The sequence below is a fragment of the Bos grunniens genome, chromosome 22 (genome assembly GCF_055505025.1).
Source record: "Bos grunniens cultivar Pamir isolate PY7600 chromosome 22, Bosgru_T2T1.0, whole genome shotgun sequence".
Classification (NCBI taxonomy): domain Eukaryota; kingdom Metazoa; phylum Chordata; class Mammalia; order Artiodactyla; family Bovidae; genus Bos; species Bos grunniens.
Genome location: NC_141186.1, coordinates 32,073,229 through 32,093,733, shown reverse-complemented (window position 1 = coordinate 32,093,733; position 20,505 = coordinate 32,073,229). Strand labels below are relative to the sequence as shown.

Sequence of the window (20,505 nt, the reverse complement as noted above, 5' to 3'; positions counted from 1 at the left end):
GATTAGGGCTAGGCCCATGTACTGTGATTTCAGAGCCCTACATGATTTTCTTTATCAGACTGGAATTCTTTGTAGCTGTTTGCTTCTCACTGCAGTAGAGTAGCCACTGTTTGTGGGCTGTGTTTGATCTGGTTTCCACGGAAGGGTTCTGGCACATTCTTCATGTCTCTTAATCAGGGTTCCCAAATTTGAGCCGTACTCATCCTAACTTCATGACCTTTGCCCCCTACATTCCATATGATGGCTTAAATAAATTAAAAACACATATTGAAAGGAAATGCTGTATTAAATGGCAATGACAGATGGATGCATGTGTAAAATAAATATAATGAAATTGGAAGAAAACAGTTCATTCCTTACTGGATGTGTTGTCAAGAAGGGTCTGAGTCTGAAATCTGAACTGTTTTTGTTACAAAGGGCAAGTATTGCAAGATTGAAGACATGTTAGCATCAAACAGACACTTTTCGTGGGATGAAAAGAAATTTGAAAGGGCCTTTCTCTCTGGGTAATTCCATGGTCATTTAATGTGGAGTCTTTGTGTCTCCATTTGAGATCATCCTGTATCCCACACGTTGAAAAACTTTGCTCACAATTTGCCATCTTTTCCAGAGGAGTTTGTCACGGTCCCCCAAAGTCCAAAGCCTGTCTCCCCGTCAAAAGCCTTTTTCAATAATTCTTTATTTTCTGAGCACTGCTATACTTCTCCTATTAACAAGAAGAAATTGTGCTGATACTCATATTTTCTCACTCTTTCCCAACTAGATTAAGTTAATTGAGGACAAGCAGTGTGTGTTTCTTTTCTGTTTCTAGTGAATGCCATTAATTTAACTCATGCTTGGTGTAAATATTCAGGGAAGCCTGCTTCATTTCCTGCTTGTGTTTTTTTAAAGGTAGAGCATAGTCAGAAGTGATCAGAAAATGCACCATGATCAATTCATTATTCCTTTAACCCACTGACAACTAGTTATTGGGTTCTTTCACTGGGTCTGGAATTGTGCCTGGTTAAAGAATGAAGAGGGAACTAAACAGAATGGGTTATTCCTTCTTGGAATTCAGACACCAGTGTAGGGTGTGGGGAACAGACAACTAAAGAGGCAACTCCAGTGCAAGGTTCTAATTTTAGAATTAGTTTGCTTTTGTGATTGTTGAGTGGCTCACAGAAACTTCGAGCAGAGAACCATAGTGAGAAGCATGTGGGCTCTGGAGTTTTCAAACCCTGAATTTGCAGTTCATCAACATCTTGATTCTGAGCAAGTTACTCACCTCACTCCCTTTCCCTCTGTTTCTTCATTTAAATAAACATGAGGTATGATATGCAAATAAAAGGCACAGTTATCAGTGTGATGATGTGATGAATTCTCTACCTTCTCTCTTCCCCTGTCTCTTTTTTTAAAAAAGAGGCAGAAACCATCTCATGATTTTTTCAGATTTTTCAAATTTTCTGCCTGGCCCACTAGGAAATGAAAACGCACTGATCCTTGATCCAGTATTAGAAAGCAAATGTTTTTGTTAATGGGAATGACATTGTAGATGGTACTTTAAGATGGTAAATTCATGCAATTTCCAAATTACCTATTTAAATTAATCAATGATTTGAGCATTCAGAGTTACTCCAAAACATTTCTGACTTCATAATCTAAGCGCCATGGTATATCATTAATGTAACTCAAGCATATTCAGTAGTGCTTGGGACAAGTAGGTGCTCAATAAAGACTTGTTGAATGAATGAGTTTTAATAAGAATTTTTTGATTTTTCTAGCTTTTATTCATGGTTTTGCCCATATGTATGTTTTTTCTTTGTTCTGAAATTTAAAAAATTTTATTATTGGAGTATAATTGCTTTGCAATGTTATATCCTTATTTTTAAAAAATGAACCAGTGTTACTTGATATGAGGAACTTATTAATAAACTTGATTGAAAGTGGTGGTGATTCTCTGCATCTCCATCCCAGCCTCATCTTTAATACCTGGCAGGTAATAAGTACTTGGTAAATGTCAAAGCAAGAATTAGATAGTTCTGATAGGCACTATTTTTTTTTTAAGGACATATAACTGAATTTTGTCAAGCAAAGATGTCTTTTTTCCTTTGTATCACTACATACCAGTATTACTTGAAATTGCACAGGCTATTAATTTAAAATATTGGTTATTTTAACATTTTACTATCAACATAAATATACACTTTGATTATAGGCAAGACTCCTGAGAGTGTAACTTAGATGCAGAATGCTATTGTGTATCAAGTTTATTGTGATTGATTAGATTTAATTAACATACAGGAAGGATTCCTGTGCAAATATTATTTTTCTCATTTCAAATCCTATTTGTTCAGCCTAACTGAAACAGGATGTCATTAGTGTAAGGGTAAGTATTGAGATGCTTTCGAAGTTTGGGAAATTTTAACTATTGACCTATGGAGATCTTTCTTTTGAACACAGAAGTTTGATTTGTTATGTTTTGCTTATTTAGGTAAGTTATTTCCTTCATGACTTACGAATATGTTTATAAAGTTAAAATACAAATTAAAAAAGTATTTGACACATTGTCAGAACTGAAGGTTTCCTGGGCTAGCAGTTTTGTCTGTAGCTAAGACAACCATTAAAAAGGCATCAATAGTTGTATACTATCAGAATAAGTTTCAGATCCCCATCAACATCTTAGTTTTTCGTTTTTCATTATGAATGAATATGCTATCCACAAATATCTCTGGAGCTTTTCTGAGCTTACATTTGTTTTCAGTCTGCACACCGTCTTCAAATACCATGTTTCAAAAGCATTTTCACTTTTGTCTCTTTTTATAAATAGTTTATTTACATTTGGCCAGTGCTGGGTCTCTTTTGCTGCATGGACTTTTCTCTAGTTGTGAAGAGGGGGGCTAGTCTTTGTTGCAGTGTGCAGGCTTCTCTTGTGGTGACTTATCTTGTTGTGCAGATCGGGCTCTAGGGCACATGGGCTCAGTACTTGCAGTTCCCGGGCTCTAGAGCACAGGCTCAGTAGTTGTGGGGTACAAGCTTAGTTGGCTTCGTGGCATGTGGGATCTTCCCAGTGCAGGGATTGAACCTGTATCTCCTACATTGGAAGGCGGATTCTTTACCACTGAACCACCAGGGGCGCCCTTTCACTTTTGCCTCTTAATAATAACTTTTATTTGTCCTACAAGTTGAAGTTCTTTGAGGCTCCAAGGACTCACTTCTCGTGACCTAGTGTTCTGAAAGTGGCCTTTTCCCTTGCATGATATTGATTGAGTGCAATTTTTTTTGCAGGCACTGTGCTAAGTACTTTTCATACCTCACTTTGTTTAGTCACATACCCTACTAAATAGGTGATATAATAGTGATCTCCATTTTACAGATGCAGATTTCGAGACTCAGAAATGAAGTGAGTTGCCCAGGGTAGAGCTACGAGGTGAATGCAGTGCATGGGGTATGTGTGTGTCTACAGGCCACCAGCACACAATGCTGTCTCCAGCTGAAGGATGATGCTAAGTTTAGATCGTTAAGCAAGAGAGACTTGAGCAACTATTCGCGTATTTATGAAATAGTGGACCCCTCACAGGCTAAAGCCCCTGCCCTGGATTCTTACCACGCGTTGTACAGATGGAAGTTATCACACCTGGCACATTTTCATACCACCTTCCACCGCAGTGTTGTGATTGTCCATGAGAAAAATCTATCTCTGCCTTCAGTTCAGTTTTTATAATACAAATAGGAAACCTCCGTGAATGGAACACAAAGGCTAATTGGCAGAGTGCCTTTGTCTTCTCTGTCTTCATCGCTTTTCCAGTTCCACTTGAGCCATAAAGGATCAGGTGGTTCTTTCAGTTGCTGATGCCCTGAGTGAGAATCTGGGGAAGGGTGGACTCACCTGCCTCAGTAGCCAGGGCCTCAGCACAGAGGGTGTGTGGAGGCCACTTGTCAGAGCTGAATTTGTCTTGTTTTAACATATTTTAATATCTTGACTCTGGGAAGAAGAATGAAACTGATGTCTTTCATGATGACCACAGAGTCGCACCCTCCTGTTTCCATCCTCAACACCATTAGGATAGCAGAGACTCTATGGGCTTATTTGCTATTCAGTTTAATTACTTAAAAAAAAAAGAGTTACTATAGTGAAAGAGAAATCTGTATTTTTCTTTTTAAATAAGTTAGGAGTTCACCACTGAATTGAGAGGAAAACACTGTGATTTTAAAGTCCTGAAGTGAAAGATTTGACTTATTATAAAATCCTAGTGTGAATAACTTTGCACCCCTGCCTCCATGGCAACAGCCTTATCTTTTTCTATTTATTTACCTTGATAAGGAAAGTAATTGCATTTTTACTAAATTTCTTTTTTGAGAAAATGCCGTCAAAGCGGCATAATCTCCATCCGTGTTTCCTTCCTCAAGTTTGTGTTGCCTCACGAACTTGGCTTTTTTTGTGGATTATGTTCTGCTTATTGCAGAACCCCACTGCCATTGATAGACAGCAAAGAAACAGCCTCCGAATTGCCTTTAATGGAGTGCAAGTATTTCTTTTGAAGTGAACTCTAACAGATAATATCAGAGAGCTCAAGGTAAGGAACTAATCTCTTGTATTGATTATTTATGAAAGACCGACTGTTATTTCAAATATTTCTCCCTTCATTAATTGCTTAAAAATTTACTTCAACCAGCATTTGAAGTGCCTCTTTTTGTAGATTTTATTTGTATTCTCAGGACAGAGTTTTCTAAATAGTTTGGAAAAGCATTATTTTTTTCCCTCTAAATCTAAAGAGTTCTTTGGTAATGTCGACAGGAGCCTAGATTAAATTTACCTGGGGTCATCTTGGTCTTGTGTGCATTTTCCTTTTCACCCCTAAAGGGCTTCTTTGTGAGCTGGGTACAGTGAGCAGTCTTTCAGAAGATGCTGTCCCATCATTGTTATAGGGAGATTGTGTTCTTGGTAGTAGGAAAAAAAAAAAAAAAAAAAACAGGATGAAAGAGATAAATGTGATTGAGTGGTACTGAGCACTTATTTCTGTAGATACATAGTCATTAAAAATTTCCCTCAGTCCTGCTGTGAGTGTTTTCAAATTAGAACTCCTAGGCTGCCAGTTCCTGTAGCTTTGTATCCTCGTACTTTATCCATGAAAATGAGTTGTGTTCAGCAACTGAAAGCTTCCAAATGAAAAGTACACAATTGTGAGCCCCACTACTGCCTTTTGACTTCCTAATTAATTAAATGCTGTCATCAAATTATATTTCATAACTCCTTCCTTACCTGATCTTTTTTTGTCATTCTTCCATCTGTTCATCTTTCCTTCCACTCATCCACTCATCCATTGTTCATTGAACAAAAGTTTTTTGAGCACTTATTATATACCAGACACTGAGAATGTAATACACAGGAAGGACCCTGCCCTCCAGGATAAAGGACAAACAAACAAACAAAACAAATGATTAGGAGTGGGATTAAGTGCTACAAAAAAAGAAGCATTTGCTGAGAGAGTAAGAAGCAGAAGTGGATGTTCCTTCTTTAGGTAGGATGGGGTCGGGGAGGAAGCCCTCCCTGGGGAAGAGGCCACAAAACCCATGAGACCTCATCTGAAGGGTGGAGAGGAACCCCTGAAACTGCCATTCTGTCCCCCACTCCTCACTCTTAACCATGGGCCTGTGTATGTGAGTTTGGAGTTTCCCTGGGGTGAGCCCCAGAGAAGCAGAAGCTCTCACATCTTCTTCTTTATCTTCCCCACAGCACTGAGAAACACCTCTCAAATGCTGGGCACATCAGCGAATATTTGAGTAGAAGGGCCTTTTGGTGACATCTGACTTTCCAAAATGTGAGCATGATGGCATGTGGGGAAAAGAGCCAGATGTGTTTGTTACTCTGGATGGAAGTTTTTGAATTTTGCAGCCACTTTCAGGATACTTGTTAATTACCTCATAATAAGACTTTCACTTAACATTCAAAGCATACCCATTGTATAATAATTCCAAGTGGACACTTTACAACATCAGACTATACAAGTAAAGACTTCTTATTTCAACAGATAAAGGGAACTTGAGGATCTTGGGTATTTTTCTGTCATTCTTGCAGAGATAATTTTCATAGAACATATTATATATAATTATGTATGTTGAAATATGGTATATAGTAGTGGTTCCGAGGCCTGACTTCATATTAGTCTTTTATGAGAATCTTTTTAAAAGATTGGAATTTGAAACAATGCTTTGGAAAGTCTCATTCAGTCATTTATTTGGGGGAAGATCATTGACATTTGTGTTTTTAAATGCTCCTGAGTTGATTTTAAAGGGATGGTGGGGGGAGAATGGTCCCTAGGTCTTTCTGATAGAAATGCAGGTTTGGTGAACCATTGGCTGGGATTATAATAAAACATTATGGGTAGATGCTTCCTAAATTGTATGTAGCAGGTAGTTCATGAGTCAGTATAGTGGATGGCATGTATTACGTCTTCAACTGTTGATTATTTTTAGGGTGATGAGAAGTGGTTTATTGAAAAAAGCAATAGCTATCAGAAAGAAAGATGTAAGACAATGATGTGCTTTGGGGAAAATAAAACATTTGATATCCAAATAAAATAAGAAGGATTCTAACTGTGTTAAAAGAGTGGTTCTACTTTTCTTCAGCTGAATTTTGGACAGGATAACAAGTAAAACCTCTTATCTCTTCTCTAACTCGTTCAACATAGTGATTGAGTTTTTCCTTCCCAAAAGATTGAGGCCCAAAGTTAGTAAAAAAAAAAATTGGCTGTCACTTGGATGTTTGATAGTTTTAAGTTCCATTTTTGTTACAGTTGTCTTTGGAAAAGGTCAGTGAGAATTCTGATGACTCTAGTTGATTTGCTGGAATTTGGGGCAAGGAGTAGCAGTTAAGATTTGAATTATATGGGAGTACAGGTAATATTTTTATTCTACACTCAGTGTTTCATGTTAAAAGTATTATTTTTCCTTTGTGTCTGTTACCAGTTCTTATTTTGTATTTAAATTTTAGGGTTTGTGTGTATATATACATTTATGTGTCTGTGTGTATGCATACATATACATTTTTATGTGTATATGCACTTAGGATATATATCTGAATAGTACAAATATGAACAAGAGAGTTGCTTACACATTACAGATTAATTCATTGTCAATGTATTTATTGAACATCAATTGTGGATTGTTTATTCTACTAGGTTCTAGGGATACAATGGTAAACTGAACAGATATGGTTCCTGCCACTCAGAAGACATTTGTTAAATGATTGTGTGACTACTTGAGGGGCAGGATTGTGGAAATGTATGTAATGTTCCATGAATTTTATGGCTTTTGTCAGAGGTGTATGTCAAGCTTTATTCCATTTGCTGATAGGTATTTCATTGCTCTGTTCAGGGAGATTCCCCAAGAACATTCGCGTGACATAGGTATTTCTGAAGGTACCATGAATAAGTTGAACACACGCCCCTTGAAAGTAATTTTACTTAAACATTTATGTAAACGGTCAATGGATAGCCTCCTTGGGTTGGTGGATTGTCCAGGACAAAATATCAGGCGATGTCATTGGCAGAACCTGCCAGGGAAGAATTTGGCACCACGCGGTGTCCCTGTTGGAATGGCTGGAATTGATGCCATTGGTTTCATGATGAACATTTGAGAGCCTGCGGAGGGTACAAATTTTCCCTGTGTGTAAGCATGTAATAAATCAGGGTTTCATTTCAAAAACTTACCGGGAACCGTGTAACTTAATTCAGCCTCAAGTAGTGTCCAAGGTGGGAGAGAGTCCAGCTTGGTCTTTTAAAAAAAAATCACCACTTGAAGGTCCTGATATGGTAATTTCCTAACCTCTCTGTTTTCTTTGATATTCAAATTTCTCAATTCTCCCACTCTGTTGAATTTCTGTTGGTTCTGTAGGTTAGTCGGTGTGCATCCAGAATAGACAGTTTCAATCATAATCGTAAGAGCTACTTTTTTAATTGAGAGCTTAATATGTGTCGAAGAAGGAAGTTCCACTGTGGCTGGAGGGCAGAGAGCAAGGGTACAGCTTGCTTCCCTAAACTGTACCACACACATTACATATATTCATATATTATTCCCTTCAGTTTTAACAGTAATCTGTGGGATAGCCATTTATCATTTCCCCTTTCTCAGGTGAAGAAACTGGGGCATGGGAAGTTTAGCAAATTTGCACAAGGTCACAGAATTAGTAAGTGGTGGGATTTGAATCTGAAGAAGTTGACACCAAAACTTGTGTTCTTGATTTATATACTCTACTGTGCTAGAGGGAGGAAAAGCAAGGTGCGGAGTAGGTTAGTAAGGGGAATAGTGTAGCATCTTAGTCATCTGTTAACGCTAGAACTCAGTATAGTACCCGGTATGTAGAAAGTCCTCAGTAACTTGTTAATAATGAGCACGATTATTTTCATCAGGGATCTGATTTCCCCACCCCACCTACATTCCTTCTACATATTGGTCTTTAGCATTGCCAGTAATCTACCTGCTTTCATCCACTTCTCTCCACTCTTGTCCATTTTCCCCTCATCGCCTCCCCTCACCTCCATGAAGTAGCTAATCTTGTTGCTCCTCTGGGTGGTTCTCGATACAGCAGCCAGAGGGACCTTTCTAAAAACACAAATCTGAGCCTGCTTACAACTTCTCAATGGTTTCCTCTTCATCTTGGAAGAAAATCAGTGACTCTTCCCTTGTCTCCCAGGTCCTGATGGTCTGATTGTAGCCACTGCTTCAGTCTCATGGATACCCATGATTCCCCTTACTGTCTGACCTCCAGCCACAGTGGAGCTTCCTTCTAACTCCCCACTTCAGGATTCTTGCACATGTTTTACCACTGTTCAGAAGACTCTTCTCCCATTCCCCGCTTCACACCCAGAATCCATAACTGCTAACCCCCACTCACATTGAAGCCCGGAGGTCCCTGCTTAAGGGAAGCCTTTCCTGACCCTTACATATTAAGCTTTCCCGGTTCCTTGTCACATTTATCACAAGTTACATTAAATACTTGGGTGATTATTTAAGATGTGTCCCATTAGACTTGAAGCTCCAAGACTTTGCACAGTGCCTGGGACGTAGAAGGTGTTCCATAAATATTCAACAAAAGAAAAAATGAACAAAGAATACAAAGGGCCAGGAACAGCTTGTCAGAGACTTCTGGCTGGATATTTCCCATTATTAAAGGGAAACTAAAGAAAGATCACTTCATCACATGAAATTCAAGTTTGAGTATGGCTTATAGAGATTGCGCTGTTTTCCACCCGTTTACTTTGAAGACAGTCTCAGGCACAGAGAAGTGAAGTAACTTGCCCAGGATACACAGCTAGTCCATATCAGATGTCTTTGTTCTGACCTTTGAATTGTGTGTAGGGAAGAACAGACATTTTCATAAATCTGCAGGACATCTTTGATGTGCTGAGTCTGTAGGAGCTGCATCAATATTTGATATTATTGACGCTGTCATGTCAGAATTTTAAAGTGTCTTTTGAGAGTATCTGTTATTATTGCAGTGAGTTCAGAGTTTAATTGGATGACAATTTAAGAATATGCAGAAGTATGGGCTAAAGATGTCCTAAAAGATACTGCCCACAGTAAGAAGCAGCTTGTGTCTGATTTTCACCAAGACTAAGCAAGGGATAGCACTCCTTATATTCTTGGGGTCTGAGGGTAAGGAATGTTGCCCAGATCTCGACCCTGTTAGCAGGAAAGCATGTTCGATGAGCAACCTCCAGTTCCAAAAATGCTTTTGCATGGATGCAAAGCAGCTAGAGCTGTGTGATGAGCTGCTGCCAGAGGTCTCCCCAGTTGAGACGGGACACAAGCTGTCCCACAGCCATCCTGGATTCTGTGGCTCTTTTCGGTGTTAGAAATTCACCAGGATGTAAAATTACCTCTGCCTTCATGTTCTCTAATAGCACATAGTCACTGCAGGCCCCCACCGGTACCCATACCTGTGCTCAAGAGGGCTAAGTGAGCATCCCAGGTGTCGCCTGGCCGCTGGCTTGGGTTTCCGGTGGTGCCTTGGTCCTTGTGAAGCCCCTGTTGCAGGGTGAGGCAGCAGTTTTTTGTCCTGCAGGTACAGTAGGTACTGGATTAAACAGGTCTGCTGTTGCAGACAGACACCGGGCACCGTTGTAGCACGAGCTGTGTTTGGATTGGAGTTTCCAGGGCCTTATCAGGAGCCACCCCTAGTGACACAGCCAGTGCCAGAACTAACTTTGACTTTCACTCTTCGCCAAGGGCTTGCAGAACACCTTAAAGGAAAAAAGATGGAGGCGCTTAGAGTTCAGATGTTCATGCCTTGTTCCTTTGAAAGCTTTTACCTGTAAGTGGAGTTTTATTCTGGATATAATCCTGGGACCACTTGGCAGGAGTTTTGTTTTTTTTATTTTTTTTTTATTTTTTGTTTTTAAGGGGAGAACAGAGAAAGGGAAGGTTTTATCGGGAGTTAAAAATTCTGGGACTGTTACTCTGTGATGTGGCTTTAATCGGCTTCAGCTGTAACCTCTGGTAGGTGACTGTGACAAGGATAACAACTAATTTGTGGGGTGGGGGGATTGAAATGCTAGTCCATTAGCTCTGCTTTCTCATTTGAAATGGAATGTTGGTCTTAAATTAATCATGCCCCCAAAATGACTGCTCAAAAAATCACTGCTCTGAGTGGGAACAGAGCTTGATTTATGGTTACTGAGGTAGTCTGAAGCCGGGCTTTGCGATGACTAAAAAAGGGTTTTTCTTCAGGAAAACGGGTGTGCTTAGTGACATTGGTCAGAATTGTCCCCTTGCAGACACTTTGGATTTTTTGCTTTCTCCTCTCCCCTCTACCCCACACTGTGGGGTAGTACACTTGCATTAATAAACATTGCATTTGCATTTCTTTATATTGATTTTTTTTTTTTTTGTCTCTTTGAGAGGAAAAGAAAACATCCAAACATCAGAATTATCTATCTGGCACAGAAATGTAGAATGAGTTTGAAATTGGCACTTTCAAAGAAATACTAAGATGGAGAAATGCTAAATGGATCACAGCTTTCTCCTCTCCCCCCAACTGCCCCCCCCCCCCATTTCCTTCAATATTTACTTTCAGTGTTAGGTGATAAGATTTGAAAACAATACTAAAAGCCATGTCCCTAAGTGAATAGGCATTCAAGCAAATCAACTTAAGCAAAAGCCACCTCTGGAGCTTAATAATTATTTACTGAACGTTCCTGGGTCATGAGAGAGGTTCTGATTAAGTCAGAAAAGCATTATGTTCAGCAGCTTGTGAAGGTGTGTTTAAAGACGGCAAGAATAATGGAAAAATACTAAAAGTAGCAGAACTATTTTTAGAATCTGATTCTTAAAAAATAAAATTCCTGTAAATGTAATTGTGGTAAAATTCCTAATGTTCAGTGGATACATCTTTAAAAGACTTTATAATTATTTAAATTGTTTTCTAATGTCTTGTTCTATTTTTGCTGTATGGTTTGCTTTTATAGATTTTTAAAATTGTATATGTTATTAAAAGTTTAATTACTCATCTCTCTAAAATGATAGAACATTTTATGAACAGAGTATATACATAATTATGTATTTAAAATGTCATCAGGTTAGAAATGTTACAGTTTTATCCTTTGTAAATCAGATAGTTGTCTGTGGTTCATATCACACAAGAATATCCTCCATAACTTAATAATTTTTGAAATATTATTTTTAAGCAAATGAATGGATGTTATAAATGGATAAAGCATGCCATTTAACTTTAGGATAGTAATGATGTCATCCTTGAATTTATATCCAAAATAATGCTTAATTTCAACTACTTTTGCTTAATTGATTTCTTTTTTTTCTGGTTGACTAAAATACTGGCCATAGGACCATGCTTCCTTTATAAACTCTCAGAATGAAATTCTTAGCTCATATCTTTGACAAAACTTGTTCACTGAGCTGTTGCTCATTAACTTCTTCTTGCCTCTTCTTTTCGGGAGGGTACACTCTGTGAATTAATTGTTTCTTTTGTATTTTCCTCTAGGAAAGCAAAGAAACATTATAGCAGAAGGCAGCCTTGTAAGAATTTGGGTTCCTAGAAAATAACTTTTCAGTTTTCAATAGTTTCAAGTTATTAGAAAGCTCAGAGAGTACCAATTTGGGAATTCAAGCGCAGCACAAAAGAATCCATTGCCTAACATTTACTTACTGTCTGCAGGATGCGCTGACCACTGTCCTAAAAATCTTACTTGCATTAGCATATTCAGTTCTCATACTTGCTCTTTGACAAAAGTACTTTTCTCCTACCTCCATTTTGTAGATGACAAAACTCAGGTTTGGGCAGGTGAAAGATCCTGGCCACGTCTTATCGCTGAGAAACGATAGAGCTGGAATTTCAACAGAGGTATTCTGGGTACGTGGCTTCTGCTTTTCTCTTTTCCATTCTGTGGATTTTCATTTCAGATACTGACTGAATTGATGTTTCTTCCTGTGGCCTTTTAATTGTATTTCTCCAATGCTCAGATTTCTGAATTATCCAAACTGTACCTCCATTGTGCTTTTGAGTGGCTATGACTAATCCAGTGTCACAGTATTTGTCTATCAAATGGGTTTCCTTGTATCTGATTTACTATTGATTATAAGATGACTGTTTGGGGGAGAAGAAAGCTCTACTAAAAAAAAAAAATATATATATATATATATGAGATTTATTCTGACTTGAGAAACCTTAAAATATGGAGGAAAAGTTTGTCTTATAATTAAACTAATACAGTTGGTTTCTGGAACTGAGATTTTTGGGAAAAGACTGTTCTTTGTCACTGGGTGACTCAAGCAATGGTTTTACTAAAGGTCTTCCAGCATTAAGGTTCTAGTGTTACCTGATTTTAGGAGGTGGGTTATTTGTTAGGGTAGAGATACCAAATTTACTCTTTGGATAGATATTTATTTCATCCCACTGTGTGCTAAATATTCTTTTAGGTGCTGGAGAATTTAGGTGCTGGTGAATAAAGCATAGAAATCTCTGCCCTCATAGAGCTAGCTCTATCTGGTCATGAGGGGCTAGGAACATTCCAGCTCTATCCTTAAGTCTGGGTCTCATCTTCATGGTCCAAAGTGGCTGCTACACCTGCAGCCATTACAACTAAATTCTAGGAGACATGATGGCAAAATGGGTATCTCTTTAGGAAGAATTTTTGAACAAACCATGTGATCTTTCTGCTGAAGTCTCACTAGCAAAACTCAGGCATGAAGCCAATCTACCCCCTGAAAAGGTAGGAAATGTGAGTGGCAGTGTACTGGCCAAAACAAGGGCAAAATAGAATGGATAGCTAGATTGTTTGAGTTGTAGCTCTTAGGCCAAAACATTGATTTTTTTTTTTTTTTTAACAAATAACTGATATTTTCTAAAATGACACAAAAATGTACTATGGTTTAACAGAGCACATCCAACTGGATTAAACAGAAATGGAGATTGAGAGTCCCTTGTAAATCAATGTATCTGGTGCCCAGGGTTACAAGGCTTCAGGGATGGTTTGATCCAGATGCTCTTTGCCATCCACATGCTGGCTTCTTATGCACTCTTCCTTCTTTCTAGGCCTCAATTCCTTCTTTCAGTTCACATCACTGTTTCCTTTAGTTTGCCTTTCTTTCCATATAGTTTCAGGAAGTTCCAGATTTATATCCTACCATCTTTTCAAACCTTAGTATAAATAGAGGTCTTTTACCCCAGTAGTTCTAGTCAAAGGCATTGGGCTGCCTCTATTGGGTCATTTTAGAGTATAAGCCCATTCGATGGGTATGTTGATTGATCAAACCCACGTTGTGTTTCTAGGTCTGGAGTTAATAGCACCACCATAACCTGCCTCATGAATGGAAAATGAGGGGGCTGGTTTTTCAGGATGGAATTAGGGTACTTTCTCAAAGAAATGAGGCAGTATGGTGAGCCAGCATAAGTAATATGTGACCGCCATAAATCATTACCCCTATTTGTAAGGCTGGCTTTTAGACCATGACAAGTGCATATACTCACTGCTCCTGAGATCATAATTGGTACTTTTGTTTTGATTTTCAAACAGTTTTGCAAACTTTGCATCTTGGTTGATATGTCTTAGACATGTAGTAATTGCTAAGTGATGGCAGTCTAAGGCTTTTGAATCTTCTCTCACCTGTTGTGTTGCTATCTTGACACATGGACAGAGCATACCTGTGACTGGGGCGATTGTTCAAGTAGAGATAGAAGGCTTTTCAGTCTTTAAAAATATCCTTCCAGTTACTTCACACTCATGTCTGAATTCTCTCATTAGATTGTCGTGGTGGTTTGATGGTTTAGTCACTAAGTTGTGTCTGACTCTTGTGACTCCATGGACCATAGCCTTCTAGGCTCTTCTCTGTCCATGTAATTTTCCAGGCGAGAGTACTGGAGTGGGTTGCATTTCCTTCCCTAGGGAATCTTCCCAACCTAGGGATAGAAAATGGGTTTCCTGCGTTGCAGGCAGATTCTTTACCAACTATAGTTTTGGATAAAAGTTCGTTCCTTTTAAATTGCTCTAAGTGGGATATATTGTTATGCCATATCAATTACTTATACCTTATAAGGAATGGATTTTTCAGAGTCTTTTAAAATATGGCATCTAGATGTGAATGAGGTTCCACGGTTGGACAGTGTAGACAGGAATTCTAGAGTGTGATCTAGTGAAATGCAGCTTGATAGGAAAGATAGGATTGAGTGTGGGGCCATCTACTTTATCTGCATTATGACCTTTTGATAGGCTGCCAGAAATAATTTCTTAGAAAGGAATTGAGAGTGGAGTGTGGAAAGCCATGGTGGCGTCTGTGGGAAACGGAGGACAGTCATGGCCTTAAAAGGAGGAAATGGTACCCTCATATCCTTGTTTGAAAATAGCTTTCAGTAACAGATACTCCTTGGTTGGAGTGTATAGAAGTACGAATATCTATTTGGGAGGGGTGCATATAATCAACTTAAAAAAAAATCTGATGGTGAATATCGCCTGGAAGAACACTGGGCTAATATTATAGAGGTCTCAAACATTTTGGGTCATATCTCCTAAAGTAAGTTTTTTAAAGCTGGCTCTCTCAACATATTTTAGTTTACTTATAAATTTCATACATGTGTCACTATACTGATGCTATATTATAATATGTGTGTGTTTGTTGCTTAGTTGTGTCTGACTCTTTGCAACCCCACGGACTATAGCCCGGCAGGCTCCTCTGTCCATGGGATTCTCCAGGCAAGAATATTGGAGTGAGTAGCCTTTCCCTTCTCCAGGGGATCTTCTGACCAGGGATCAAACCTGGGCAGATTCTTTATCGTCTAAGCCACCAGGGAAGCCCAATATTATAATATACAACATGTATAAAAATAGAAAATAACAGTGATGGGTAAATTTTATATAAATTTCAATCTTTTCTTCCTGTACTCCAGGGAATCTTTTTTTGTACCCTCTTTTGAAGAATGTTGATATATTAGTTTTGTCTTCTTATGTTTCTTTGAAAAATACGGATATAAGTCTTATTATGCTTCTTTTTGATTTTGATCTCATCAGTTATTGAAGTTACTCTTACTGGTGCCTGTCGAAGGTCCAGCTTAAAGAGCATTAATCCTAAATAGATTCAGAGAGACTACAATTCTTTCAAACTAATTGGATTCCAGGTGTTGAAAAGTGACGATTTTGGATTTTTAACGTGCATATTTTTAACTTGGCAATTCTTGCTTTTTTAGAACACTTTCCTCCTTATGCACAACAAAGAGTAAAGAACTCCAGAGGATGGGCATGCGGTCCTCTCTGGACACCAAGCCGGCCTCATGTCTAGCAGAACAGGGCCTTTGGAAGACCTTCAGATATTTGTTGAAGGAAAGAAGAGGAGAAAGACAAGCTGCACTTCGCAAGCCTTTTTATTTCCTCTGTGCCAGAAACCTGTAGCATTTATTGTCTGAGCTGATAGTGTTACCAGGAAAAGCTGGACGTTTGGCATGTTTTCTTTTTTTTTTTTCTTGACCACTGCAACCAAGGTTGTTGATGGCTCAAGTCCACAAGATTTCCACTTTTGAAGCCAAAGTGTGAAATCTGGTACTTTCACATTTACATGAGTTATACTCTCAGTTATTTTAAGTGATGTTTGTCATATATATCATATATCAGATACACCATATATTTCTTATATTTATGTGTGTGTATATATATATATATATATATCATATAGACAAGTAACAATATATATTCTTATTGGTACTTGCTTCTACCATACATGATGAAAAAGTCATCTCTACGCTTATAGAGCAGTGACTTTGGAAAGAAGGGAAAGGTTAAAATAATGGAAATAGCTGATCCTTTGAAAACGTTAAATACTAGGACTTTCCTGGTTGATCTAGTGGCTAGGACTCTGTACTTCCAGTGCAGGGGCCCAGGTTTGATCCCTGGTCAGGGAAGTAGATCCCATGTGCCACAACTAAAGAGCCAGTACAGCCAAATAAATAAAATAAATATTAAAATGTTAGATATCCATACTGCCATTTAAAAAGATATATCTGTTTACTGACTCTTATTTTGGTAATTTATGCACTTGGACTTACTTTCTTAAGACTCTTAAAAATCTCTTTTTGCTGACAGAACAGCAGTTTTGTAGGTTTGGCCTGTAGGTTCTGATGTACTTTTCCTTATAATAGAATAGTTATGTTGTAACCATAATGATCCATTGGCAGTATTTGCAGAGATTTTTTGTCTAGTTGGTTTTATAGCCCGTTTGGCAAGAGTGGGTGGTCCTTACCATTTCATTCCGTTCAGCATGTTGGGTTCAGCATCAGAAGGACTCTTCAGAGCTCTTGGAGTTATCAGAGGCCGGGAATGGAATGTGCATTTCCTCAGACATGGAAGAAAGTGTTCTGGTCTAAGAATCAAAGATGTGAGTTCATGTCCCAGCACTCCTACCAAACAAATGGATGATCTTGGGTGTCCAAGTTTCCAAACCTGGCATCAGAATCAGCAGCGTAGTTTTTGTAGACATACTGATTCCTGGGCTTTACCTAACCTGAAGTCAGAATTTCTTGGGATGGAGCCCGGGCATTTTGACTTTAGGCAGGGTCCTTAGCTGATGGTGTGGCAGCCAGCCTTCTGCATTTGGAAACCCTAGTAGCTTAACCTATCTCTGACATAGCTTTCTTACCTGTGCATGAGGTTAATTATCATGCCTTCCTGTGTCTTCACTGTCTGTGTGAACATCAGCCACTGTGCTTTCTTGGACGTAATTACATTGTATCCAGTGCAGGCAGATGCTAGGCTTTGAGCTCTATCAACTGAAAGATTATAATGAAGATTCCTTTTTCCTGGAGAAAAATTCTAGGAGTTTTACTTTATATCTTGTGAGTGAACTGCAGGATAGATTATCTTCTCTCCACCCCTTCAAACTTTGTCAAATTCTCTGAATCAAAAAGAGATTGCCTAAACCTTAAAAAGCAGATAAGCTATGGTCCAAGCTTGCATACAGGCTTATAAAATTCACTTTCTTGCATAAAAAAGAAGTAGCTTGTTCATGGTTTCATGTTTTCTGACTACTACTTTTTTAACTCTGTTCTAGTTTATCTGAATTGTGTTTTGGTTATTGTGCTAAGCTTTTTACCTCTATTACAAATTTTAATCCTCCTCATGATGCCAAGAGGCAAATGTATTAAACAATCTATAAATAAAGAAGGCAAAAGGCAATGGCACCCCACTCCAGTACTCTTGCCTAGAAAATCCCATGGATGAAGGAGCCTGGTAGGCTGCAGTCCATGGGGTCGTGAAGAGTCGGACACGACTGAGCGACTTCACTTTTACTTTTCACTTTCATGCATTGGGGAAGGAAATGGCAACCCACTCCAGTGTTCTTGCCTGGAGAATCCCAGGGACAGGGGAGCCTGGTGGGTTGCCATCTCTGGGGTCGCACAGTCGGACACGACTGAAGTGACTTAGCAGCAGCATGATGCCAAGAGGCAAATGTATTAAACAATCTATAAATAAAACCAAAGCTCAAAGAGATTGACTGACTTGGCCATGGTCACAGGTTAGTAAAGGCCAGGACTGTATTCTGCCTGTGGAATTGATGAGAGGTAAGGCAAGGGAAAGTTCATCAGCTCCTTGAGCCTAGAAGCTAAGTTGCAGCTTACACCCAGATTCACGTCTTGGATGATTGTGATATGGAGACCAAAGACTGATTCCTAAGGTCTGGTGAAGGGGTATTGGCATCACTGTGAAAGGTGAGGATTGGTCAGGCAAGTGTTGTTTGGATGGCGAGATATTGGAGTTTATGAGATTTCTGATATATTTAAGTTGCTGATGAAGGCAGAGGAATTAACTCTTTGAATTTAGGAATATACCAGTGATTCACAGAGCACATGTCCAAATGTCTCTTTACCATTGCAGAGAAGGGTCAGGCTTTGAAGGTTAAAAATGTAAATTTAGCCATCAAGTTAGGAACTCAGGTCACGTTTATGGCTACTTATCTAAGTGTCCATATTCTAGCTGGCATGTTATCACTGTAACTTAGCTGGGATTCGCTCACTCAGTCATTGTTGTTCGTTTAGGAGGTGGGTTTTGGAGAGGTTCAGAGAGGTTGAGTGGCTTGTTAAAGATCAGATTGCTCAGCAGCGACTGAACTAGAAGTTGTGTCCCATTGATGGCCATACTCCTGAGTCACCACTGAGCAATTCCCAGTTTTCAGGGAAGTTGCCTGGTCTTAGTGATGTGGGTAAGTGCCAATTAAGGCATTTGCCTCCCCTTCAGTTGGCTTTCAAAGGGTGACTTCTTGTGGTGAAATATATACCTTCCCACATGGAACTAGATAAGAGTCCAATAATCTAGATAACTGACTTAATTTTAAGGCATCTTAAAAAAAATTACACGACCCTGCCTTTTAAACTCATTGAGATTAGAAACTAGGTATTCCCAGCACCTGGCACAGGGGAAACCCTCAATAGCCATTTGTTGAATAAATGACCTTTAAATAATCTGATTAAAAGGAATCAGACTGATGAAATTAGGATTACCTAATGCACATTGAGGTTCATGGGCCCTGGATGAGTTCGGTCAGCTATTAAAACTAAATACATTGAGACAACTCTTATTAGTAGTAGTTGAAGCATCACGTCCTCATTTTAAAAATAAGCTTTTGGCTACCTGTAATGTTCTCACATAAAACTTGACTTTGAGTTTAAAACTTCCTCATGTGACCTGCTAACATTTTGATGTGTAGGTATTTTTGTCGATAGGGTGATAATTGCAGATTTAGTTATTTCTAAGAGGAAGTAAAGTTTAAAAGATCGAGGAAAGCTGACAGTCTGAGAGTCATCTTTAACATGGAAATATCCAGTAGGGTACGTGTGCAGTGAAGTAACTATTTTTCCTTTCTTTTCTTTGAGAAGACTTATTCAAATGTCAATTAGCTGAACCTTGCTAGATTTTTTTGTGTGTGGGGTTTTAATTTATTTATGTGGGTCTACCATATAAATATGTAATTTTTTTCCTAATAGGATATTTCAGTAAATGTTTTAAATGATACTGTTGTTGACTTGAAAGTCTGCAGCCTTAGAGGTTGATGACTAGTAATTTTAACTTAAGATGTCTCAAGAATGCTTTACTGTTAATTGAAAGGATTTTTTTTTCCCCTGGTATCACAGCCAATGGCTTGTCTTGAGCAGCTAATTAGTGCGATTTTTCCACAGCTGCATTTGCCAAGGCACAAAGGTTTGCTCCTGTTTTTATCAAAAGGATCAGTCTCTCTGGGAATGTTTTAACCTGACAGGCTTTGAATAGCAAGACCATCTATTTATTTATTTATTTTTAAATAGCCTTCTTTTCTGGGTTTAGGAAAGTACATTTGAGCTCTGAACACATACTCAAAAGTGGGAAAATGCATTTTCTTTTGGTGCTCTTTTAGCAGAACCTGAGCAGGTGAATGGAGTGTTTTTGAGAAATGATGGGGTATTTTTATGGTGTAGATGAATGCATGATTTGAAAGTAATAAACCGGGTATTAGCATTGTTCAGTCTTTGTGTATCTGTAGGAAACTATAAGGGAAAGAGGGTCTAAGTCTTCTGGGATGCTGAAGACTTCCAAGAGAACCAGTGGATACAAGTCAGCACTTCCCTATCCTGTTGTCAAAATGCTGTCTAGGATGGATCTAGTCTCTTCCAGCCAAACTGTGACTTTGATCACTCAACTCACTTCTTCATGCTTATAAGTTAATTCATGTTCCTTCTGTTTTCAAATTAGTGGAATATATCCTGCCACTGAAAAAAATATGGTGACATTATGGTTTATAGGGGGAAAAGTAAAAAGTAAGAAATTTACCTATAATCCCACTCCCACTTTGGCAGCTCTCATCCTTTTGCTGGTCATGTGTATATTTGTGTACATACATACACTCTACTTATTCTAGATTAGAATGGACATCCACTTTTGATTCTACTTTTTAATTTGTCTTAGGACATGGATTTTGCACTTTGCTGTGTGCTGAGCACTTTTTTTTTAAAAAAGGTATATTATCAAATCTATATGTATCATAATTTACTTTTTTTGT

The 20,505-nt window shown here is 38.5% G+C and overlaps 1 protein-coding gene across 26 annotated transcripts in view; it reads left to right on the top strand.

Annotated features, from left to right (window-relative positions):
• Positions 1–20,505, top strand: part of MITF (melanocyte inducing transcription factor) — a 229,092-nt gene that overhangs the window by 112,572 nt on the left and 96,015 nt on the right. For 3 of the 26 annotated variants that reach the window (XM_086366859.1, XM_086366843.1, XM_086366858.1), the window contains exons 1-2: positions 10,206–10,291; positions 12,254–12,346. The exons of 14 other annotated variants lie outside the window; for them this stretch is intronic. Coding sequence is in view for 3 of the 12 variants with exons in the window: in XM_086366861.1 (XP_086222987.1) it covers positions 10,236–10,291 (56 nt within the window). In the remaining 9 variants the exon portion in view is untranslated. Of the gene's footprint in view, positions 1–10,121; positions 10,477–12,253; positions 12,347–20,505 lie in introns of those variants that run through there. 9 more of the 26 variants (XM_086366847.1, XM_086366840.1, XM_086366857.1 and 6 more) reach the window with 7 other exon arrangements.